Source organism: Carya illinoinensis, chromosome 10, assembly GCF_018687715.1.
Source record: "Carya illinoinensis cultivar Pawnee chromosome 10, C.illinoinensisPawnee_v1, whole genome shotgun sequence".
In the NCBI taxonomy this organism is placed as follows: Eukaryota; Viridiplantae; Streptophyta; class Magnoliopsida; order Fagales; family Juglandaceae; genus Carya; species Carya illinoinensis.
In genome coordinates this window covers 24950049-24960547 of record NC_056761.1, presented here as the reverse complement: position 1 = coordinate 24960547, position 10499 = coordinate 24950049, and the positions used below count along the sequence as shown (strand labels likewise).

General features: G+C 32.5%; 1 protein-coding gene across 1 annotated transcript; it reads right to left on the bottom strand.

Annotated features, from left to right (window-relative positions):
* Positions 1 to 3909: 3909 nt before the first annotated feature.
* Positions 3910 to 9786, bottom strand: LOC122280151 (GDSL esterase/lipase At3g26430-like). The gene is made up of 5 exons (XM_043091152.1): positions 9484 to 9786; positions 5802 to 6011; positions 5535 to 5704; positions 4945 to 5215; positions 3910 to 4346 (listed from the first exon to the last, which is right to left on the bottom strand). Exons 1-5 carry the CDS (start codon positions 9719 to 9721, stop codon positions 4084 to 4086), a joined length of 1152 nt encoding a protein of 383 aa, XP_042947086.1. The 5' UTR covers positions 9722 to 9786; the 3' UTR covers positions 3910 to 4083.
* Between the last annotated feature and the right edge of the window lie 713 nt (positions 9787 to 10499).

The window sequence follows — 10499 nt, the reverse complement described above, 5'->3', positions numbered from 1 at the left end:
TTAAGTATGGTTTTAAACTTAGGATAGGAAGATCTTTGTTGCAAAATTTTGGTTTAAGCATGAGTTTTGAAGTTGGAAGCAATTGTAATAAAAATCAAGAGAAATGGCCTATAGATGTTTCAGCCATAATGTGTTTTCCTTAATTGTGATTTGTTTTAAATTTTTCTAAGTTGATATTTGAGTTTAGGACAAAAATTTACATTAGGAATTTTAGAAATTTTTGGAGTTAGGATGTGAAATCATTAAGTTTGGGGTAAAATGGTCATTTTTCCACATGCAGAGGGTAAAATGATAATTTTACTCTAAGTTGTTTCTTTTATACATTTCTAATTGTTAGAAATTACAGTTCCTCATTTTTAGCATTTTATTCTCGTAGAACGTGACAATCGAGCTAAGTTAGCTCTTAACTTACTATCAGTTTACTATGTATGTGTGATAAGTAAGGGAACTACAGTTTATATATGTATGTTATCATATATGCCATGCAATGCCACGTCATTACATGTTTATCTGTCATGCATGATTTATTTTATTATTAATATTTATCTGTTACACAATCTATTCTGTCATGTATTGCTATATATTATATATATGTCATATCATGTAATATTCACTGTTGCAAATATGTCATGTTAAGTATGATATCTATTACATGTTCGATCATATTATGAAATGTTTCCATCTCAAGTAAGTCATGTCTTTCGAGTTACGTTTAAGTCAGTTATGTCTAGGATACACCTGACCCCCCGGCACCAAGGCCGGGTGTGAGGAAGAGTCCACCCCGTCCCGCACCATGTGGGTATAACCCCTACTTAATGTGGCTTGAAGCTCTACCATCAGGTAGATAGTGGCATTCAATACCACTGAGCCACTTACCAACTTTAACTCATGTAGTGGACCAAAATAATTATAATCATAAGCTTATGCTTATAAGCTTTCCTTAATTTTTCTCTTTCTAAAATAATTCATAACTTCCAAAAATAAATCTCAAAATATTATTAATAATAAATATATTATATTAGTTTGAAAATATTTCCAACACATTCTCTGCCCACAATGACAATTTAAGGCCTCGACAATACAGTCAAAAGCCAATAATGGTAGTTTAGGCATCGATACAATGATCTTGAACGTTCATTTATGAAAATAAACTGTAAAGAAGCATATAAAATTTAGAGAACGAAAGACGGAAATTTAAATGATTCGATATCAAGGCCTAATTAATCAAGAAAATTGAGCATCATCACCATGTCGAGTAGTACGGCCACTGATAGACAAAACGAAGAGAGCGTTAAGCAATCCCAACAGGATTGACACCATCACCTAGAAGAGCTTCGAGAGATCGGACGCAGAAGACCTCCGACACAAGTTCCCTCCTCGCAACTCCCATCCCTTGTTCTATACTGTTTGTACCGTTTGGAAAGCTCTAGTTTGCAATTCAAAAAAAGGAAATGAAAAAATATATATATTTCAATTCAAAATGCACCAAAAAAGGTGAGGATTTTGGTGTCTATTTTACTTGTTTCCTCCACTGAAATTGAGTTTTGGGAGCGAGTTTAAATTTGTGAAATCACCGAATATCACTTGCTTAAGAAATAGATTGGCTGGGGCGTATTGACCTTCCCATTCACCGAATTCCAAATTGGGCGTTTTACTTTATATGAACAGCTCATGTTACCAATATTGGAAAATCACTTCATATTGGTTATTGGTGTGTTTTTGTAGTACTGCCATTCTAAAATTTTTATATAATATATGGTTTATGTGCATAATTTGATTTGAAAGGAAAAAAAAAATTAAAATTAAATCTTATAAATTAAATCTTAACATTTAAGTGATATGGATGATGTGCTCTACACACCAACTTAATAATAGAATAATTCCTTTTTGTACCATATAAATATTAATTCCATCAACTTTAATAGAACCCTTGCTCTAATCTTACATTGTTTTAAAATGTCAGAATCTAATGACCGTATGGGGCTTCACTTTAAAATCTACGTGCATGATGCAAATCCGACACAAGGGAACTTGTGGTGGTGTGTGCATACTGCATACCATTCAAAGTTGAACTAGTATTGGCTGGCTTATTTATTGACATTCAAGACAGGCTTTTAGTTTTTTTTTTCTTTTCGTTTAAATATCTTTTTTTTTATGGCGGGGATCCTATCCAAGGCACGATCCTTCATACTCATCCCTACAAAATAAATCACAGTCTCGTGCACGTCTTTTTAAAAGAAAAAATTGTTTAAATTTTAAAATAAGATATTAAGCATTTTTTCTCTATAAATTTTAAAATAATTGAACATGGAGAATCAAACGTGTGTTGCGCGAGGCCTCCTAACTTCCTAACTAGTTCTTATCAAAAGACTTGGTTCAATAGAGTTGTAAATCCATTTAGGTTGAACTTAGAATACGTTGGTTCAAAATGAAGGTTCTTTGTTGGTAAGGATATATAAAACTAAATACTTCCCAAATGGAACTTTTTTCCAAGCGAAGCTGGGACTACATCCATCTTATGCATGGAAGGGAATCTTTGAAGCAAAGAAATGGTTGCTAGCAGGCTATCAATGGAGGGTAGAGTCTAGAGCTTCTATTTCTATATAGAAGGATTATTGGGGTTCCAGGTCAGAAGAACATAAGAATGAGTTGTGAGAATGGGTTACCTGCTTCTCAAGAGAATGCAACTGTTGATAGTCTTATTTGTCAGGACACAAGAATGTGGAAGGTAGAAACTGATAGAGCTTTCTTTAATCCAATAGTAGCTGAGGAAATATTAAATATTAGATTGCCCTTCATGCCTTACAGAGATAAATTGTATCTGGACAGAGGAAGCAAGTGGTTGTTTTACTGTGAAAAGTGATTATAAATTGATTCAAGCTCTGAATTTGAGGGATATGACTGAGTCTTCAAGCTGGATGCGAGATAAGCAACTTTGGAAGAAGTTATGGAAGATGAATGTGCCACAGAAGATTAAAACTTTTGCTCGGAGAGCTTGCAGGAATATCTTACCGACTCTAAAAAATCTTAGGCAAAGTAATATTGGAATGGAAGAAAGTTGCTGTTTTTGTGAAGAAAGGGAAGAAGATGTTAATCATGCGTTGTTCTGTCCTCAGTTAAGGGGAATGTGGGAAAGGTTTGGTCCAACAGGGTTACGGCTCCAACCAAATAAATGTTTTATGGATAATGTGAAATATGTGCTGACTGAAGAAAGTGATGCAGATTTTACTCTAATGTTTGTGTTGTGTTGGGGCATGTGATATCAAAGGAATAACCTGGAGATGGAAAATGAGCATATCACTCCTTGTGTAGAAGCTAATATTGCTATCTCTTTGTATAAATTCTTTTCAAATTTATAAAGGTCTTGAGTGCTGAAAAAGTGAAGAATGTGTGCAGGTGGAAATCCCCTCCTAATGGTTTTTTGAAGCTTAATATTGATGGGGCGGTTTTTTCAAAATTTAGAAAGGCTAGGATTGGGATGATTTTACATGATAGCAATGGTAATGTGGTGATGGCAGCTACTGTCCCAGAAAATGCAGTGAATTATCCAACTACAATTGAGTTACTTGCATTTTTTAGGGGGTTGCAAATGTGCATTCCCTTGGGCAAGCTGAACATGAATCTCTTTGGGCTAATGGTAAATTAATTATAGAAGTTAAGAGTCTAACGAGCTTTTTCCAGGAAGTTATATTTGAACATGTAAATTGAGAAGAGAATGGAGTGGCTCATACTTTGGCTAGATATGCATGGAATGTTCTGGATGTTAAAATTTGGTGGGGGAATGCCCGAGTTTGCTGGTCATGCTATGTGGTTTGATCATGCTGTTATGTAATTGTTTTTCTGATTTTGAATTAAATGTTCTGTTTATCAAAATAATATAAAATAAAATTGTAAAAATGACAAGTTTGCTGGACTTCATGAGATTCACCTTATTGAAGTAAAACAGTCATAACTCTTGATCCGTGCATCAGATGAAACTTGCATTCATAGCAAAAATAATTACGCACGTTATAAATGGTGAAAACCCAAAAGGAAATCAGCCGGTTCCATTGGAAACGAGGACGAATAGGCACATAATATAAATCATGAATACCTATGGCATGCCTGTTTCAATGGAATTGGGGGATCAGAGAAAGAACCACCAACAATTTGATCAAAAACCCATTTGTTAGCAGCCTGAGTGTAGTGGACGCCATCCCAGTTTATCCAAGCTGCTGGATCTTTGCAGGGCTTCCCCACCAAAACCTCTTTTCCATGCACCTTTATCTTTCCCCCACATCCCAAATGCATGTTGTAGTTATACTTCCCACCGTGGCCACAACAAGCTCTCAACGACTCCTCAAACCCTGCAAATGCACGTCATCTTTATAAATGCGGCTATAAACAAAGAAATTTATAGCAATACTTAAAAGCATTTAACTGTTTGACGTGATTGCCAGTTGAAGTGGTGTCATATTTGAATTCTAATGCCATGACTAATGCAAGAGTTCCATTCATTTGACTTCAAACGATATTACTGGGTGCAAAGCCTAAGGGACCAGATAAGATAAGGAAGCACCCTTACCAATTGGAACACTGATTCCGGCAGCCTTGAAAAGCTGGACCATAATTTATTTTAGTTTCAAAAGTTAGCAGAAATGTATTTTTGCAGTTTACATCGCAAACTATCAGCAGTTTTGCACTTTACATCAAAGTATCGAACCAATACATTACAGTCTAATGCTCCTAAAAACTGACAAATAATGCCATCCATCGTCTAATTTTGACACAAAAGATGAATGAAAAGTGGGTATCATGACACAGTCAAGACAGTTTTTGCAATTTACCTTATTAAGGAGAATACTTTTAATAGTTTGAGATTTGCAAAGTAAAGTTACCAATCATCAGCACCATGGCCAAAGAACTCAAGAGTGCTGATAAATGATGGATAGAGGTCTTACGTACCATGTTTCTTTGCTTGACTAATGAGAGAGTACTTCACCGAGTAAACATCAACATAGGTGATCGCTGCCCGAGGAAGATCCTTCCGAAGTTGGACCACAACCTGTTTTAACTTCCTATTGAAATATTGAGCCACATCATTGAATGGAGTGGCACATCCAGCCTTGTCCACTTGTGCAGCTGTGAACTTGAGACGATCCAAGATATAAGGCAAACAACCAACCGGACCGGTATTATGTATCCAAAATGACCTGCCTCCTTGACCATAGATATACTGGAAATGCAAGCATTCAACAGTTAAGTTGATCCAGACTCTACCCCATCCATGTTGTTCACTTAGAATGGAGAAGTAACATAAATATGAGCAAAATTTTGTTTACTTTTTCTAAAATTACATGGTTTCAATATTAGAACATGGCGTTTTGTTAAGTGGACTTCCCTCATTTTTATCTCATCATGCTGATATGGTGCTCCATAATCCTTGGATCAACTCTCTTTATTCAAGAAAAAATTAATTGGTTAATAGGCAATGCTACGTCAACATAGTGGAATATGAGGATAACATGTAGCATAACTTCCTCTAATATATGCACCTTAACAATGTCTCTGAACTGAGCCAAGACATCAGGAACATATGCTCTAACTTGATCGGTTGACATATTGAGGAAGTAGCCTGCCGTCAAGTCATTCTGACCAATATCAAATGTGTATAAAGCACGAGAAAAATGTTCCTTCTTGGGCAACAGTTCATGGAAAACCCGTTCTACAAAAAGCACGAAAGTACACGTAAAGAGAAGCATTTTAGTATGTTATGAAGGCATACAAAAATGAAATGTCAATGTGGTAAAGGAAAATGTTACCTTTATTGAGAAAGACTTGTGTTCTACGATGGAAGTCGTTGAATTGATACCACTGAACATTCAAAGAGAAAGGACTAAAACCACTTTGATGAAGGGTTGTGTTCTGGGGTCTAACGGTGGAGCCAGCAGTGGCAAAGTTGGCCCCATGCGTGAAGTTCGATCCCACAGCATCAAGGTAAGCATTCAAATATGGCAATCCCAAGCTCTCAGCTGCAAATACCAAACTTCCTATCGGCTTGAATTTTTGAAATAAGTGGTAATTTCGCATGATATATATTAAAGCAGATATATTAAATTCAAATCCTAATTATACACTTCACCAATTTCACTTGTTAGACTCACTTATAAAGAGGAACTCTTACTCATTCGTGAGAGTATTAAGAAAAATATAAATAATTATATGTACCTTTCTACCAGTATAAGATTTTGAAATAATTGGTGATTTCACATTAATCAAATCTCACTCCGGACATTGTTCATCACTTTTTCCGACCCAATTTAAACAAAGCTCACATGAAAATATGTAAATTTCTTTATTTAGAGAGAGAGAGAAAAAAAAAAAATCAACAACAACAACAGAGTTTTTCTTCTTAAAGCTTCAATCTCTTTACCAAATAAGTCTCCGGCCCAATTTTTACCCCAGTTAAAACCTCATGTTGCTAAATTACTGTCCATTGAAAGTTCCAACTAATGTACAAACAAACTGTTTTTGTTTTCACGTCTCTTTTGTTGGAGCTATACTCATTACTCATGCTCTGTTTTATCAGTGAGTGCCCTCTAACTAGGGGTGGCAAATCGTGTTTTCACATCATGTTCATGTCATTTCAAGTCATCAACATTTAACTATATAGGTCAATCCAAACCCAACTCGTTAAGTTAAATGTGTTAAGATAACGGATCGTGTCGTGTCACCCATTTTGACCCATTTAATAATTAATTACAAATATATTAATACAACATATCATTTAAACTCGTTTATTGCATGTAAATGGATTAAGCTAAAATGCATAACTCATTTACTTGATTAACATAATTTCATATCAAAGTTAAAATCTATATTTATTAATAACCACAATATCTTAAAAAATATATCAATATTTTTCAAATTTTAACATATAATAAAACTAATATTACAAATCATATAATAGCAAATATGACGTAAGTCTAAAATTTCAATCCTAACAATAAAAACAAAAAAAAATATACATACTAAGAGATATCAATATTAAACTTAATAATAACAAAATCTTAATTTTGAAATAAATTCTAAACGGGCCAAAATAGATTAATTTTGTGTTAAGCAGGTTGACTTATTATTAATCCGTTTATAAATCGTGTTTTAATAAGTCAACCGATTTTGATCCGAACTCAATAATATCAAAACTCAAATCTATTAATTTCATATCACATTCGTATTAAATTTACAGATCATATCACATATTATTACTCCTAACACAACCAAAAGACATACTCTAATCCTCTAAGAAAAATACTCGTATTTCCACCGACTACCCTCGCATTGACCAAAGAGAATGGCACGTGATTTTATACCCGCAGGAAAACCCTCTCTTAAGACCGACAAAAAAGATGGCAGGCGATAGACGCATCTTTCCATAGAAAAAAAATATATATATACATACATATATATATATATATATAATAATACAAAAAAAAGTACGTGAAAATAAAAGCCAAAAGTAATAGCGTGATTTAGGGCGGTTTAAATTCAGAATTAATACTAACTTATCTCGTTTAATTATTATAAGTTTTTTTTTAATTTTTATACAAAATATAATAAATAATTTAATTTTTTTAAATCTTAAATTAATAATAATATTAAAATGTCGTTTAAATAATGAGTTAAGATGAAAATTAAATAAAATATTATTAAAAAAATATTTTTTTAATATTATTATTATTTTAAAAATTGAAAATATTGAATTATTTATTACTTTTGTATAGGAATTTAAAAAAATTATAATGATAAAATTAGATGAAACGAAATACTTTCAGCATCTAAAATTTCAATAACACTCTTAACAATAATACTTTAACAATACTCTTAACAATATTTTCATCACCTAAAAAATAATATTCTCGCAATATTTTACTTAATTTTTAACTTTTATCTTAACTCATATGTGACACAACCTGTGAATCCAATATAAACATGACACGAAATTAAACTGATTAGATTTTTAATGCTAACAGGTTCAGGTCACAACAGTTTGACCCGTTAAGACACGATTTATAAATTGATCGATAACAGGTCAACCTGCTTAACATGAAATCAATCTTTTTTGATCCCGTTTAAAATTAATTTCAAAATTTTAATTTTATCATTGTTAAGTTGTAAAATTTGTATTTCTTAATATGCTTAAATTTTTATTGTTTTTATTATTAAGATTGTAATTTTAGACATATGCTCATATTTGTTATTGTAAGGTTTATAATATTAATTTAATTATATGTTAAAATTTAAAAAATATTGATATATAATTTTTAAGATATCGTGATTATTAATAAATATAAATTTTAATTTTTATATGAAATTATATTAATTAGGTCAAATTTATACGTTTTAGTTCAATCCATTTATATTAAACAAACAGGTTTGAATAAGTCATATCATATTAATATATTTCTAATTAATTATTAAACGGGTCAAAATGATGTCACAAAATGACCCAACCTATTATCTAAACGGATTGAATTAGAGTTTAGAAGTTTGACATATTTAACTCTAACAGATTGGATTCGACTTGATTTATAAAATTGAATGTTCATAATTGAACCTAACACAAATATGATTCAAAAATACAATTTGTCACCCCTAACTTTGAGGGTAGGTCTAGAAAATATTGTTTTTTTCTTTTTCATAGTATAATAATGATCTATCTGTATATATAATATTATCAATTTAGAGAATACGACGCACGTTTATAAAAATAAAAGATGAAAAATTACAGACGAGGGCTTCACTCTTCAAAAAGACTTGTACGTTGGGCTTTAATATTTTATATTTTTGAAGGAACGTTTGAAAAAGACTATGGCGATGCAGTGGCCCCACTCTTTCCTCATAATCATTAATCTGCCACTAACTTAAAATAAGAATACAAAATAAACAGAGACAAATAAAAAGACAAATTTGCCATTCAATAAATAAAAAAACAAAAAAAGGAAAAAACAAAACAAAAAAAAGGCTCCATCCTGCCCTACTATTTATAAATTCTCTTTGTTAAGAAAAATAATTTTAAGTGTAGTTATTTTTATATATTTTAATTATATTATTTTTTTAATATAAAATAATTATTTTAACAACTCATATTAATTAAAAAAATACAATACATAAAAATTGCTTAATAACAGAAGTCTCTGGAGAAATGAAAAGCTAGAGAACAGAAAATAAATTCGGATTGAGCATCGTATTCCAAAAAACTCTAGGATGAACCACAACATAACTTTCCAATATTAGTAATTGCAAATTGAGAAAGTGCATATAAAAGGCTTTTTTTTCTTTTTCTCTTTTATGTTTTAGAAGAAAGAGATAAGAAATCTGGAAATGGTAGTGATGGATTGATTATCTAGTTAGAGGTGCAAAGGCTTTGTACAAGTTAAGGGAAAAGGATCGCATTGGACAATTTAAAAGAGCAAGTGAGAAAAGCAAAATGAAGTAATTTACCTATGAAATCAATGACCAGACGGCCATCACAATACCGTCCGGCTGGGCCATGAAAGTAGGACTCTCCATGTGGGGCAGCAGCTTGCCCAAATGCTGCCGACAAACCTCCGGTGTCCGAATTCGAGTCTCCGAAGTTGAAGATGGCTGGAAAATCACAGTGAGTTGAAGAAAGAACTGTCTTTCCAAGCGATGTCAGTGAGAGTGCAAGGCCAAAAATGACAAGCCAATGGGGTTCCATTTCTGTCTGTGAGAGAGAGAGAGAGAGAGAGAGAGAGAGAGAGAGATGTGAAAGTAAGATAAGGAAAGCTGTAACACTATATGCCAGAGGTAAGAGAGAAGAATAAGATAGCTTTTGCATACGGACAAAGAGCATGGAGACTGGGAGTATGGGCCATTGCTTTACTGTTTGTCCGTGGTCCCCCCGTTGATCCTATTTTAAGACACAGACGCCAGCTCAGTGAATTGGTTTCGACCCACGTAAATTGGACCGCCAGTTTTTACGGTGGGCGTGTTTATTAGTATAAATTTTTCTTTTTTTATAATTTTTTAATATATTTAAATATTTTTAAAAAAAAAGAAAAAATACACTAATATATTAAAAGTCACTTATTTAATTATTAATTTAAAAAATATTTTAAATATATAAACGGTGAAAATGAAGTTACAAAGTTAAGGAACATACTAGCATTTTCTAATTGAAATTGCACTACCTCCTCTTAAGTCTTGTATGGATTTCAATCATCTTAACTTCATCCAACTATCCGATTTGTCTTTTTTTTTTTTTTTTTTCTTTTAAATGTGTTTATCAAGCTCGTAAGGCCCTCAAATAATAGGTTGCTACTACAGCCCTCACAGGGAAGGCATTTTCTTGACTGAAGATAGAGATGTGCAACAAACCAGAGGTAAATTAGTGGATATAGAAGCTTAGGGAATCATTTTGGACAGATCCATTGCTTGAAGCCTCTCTCTCCACAGACCTCGGAGGATTTATTTAAATCCCTGATGAACAAGACCAA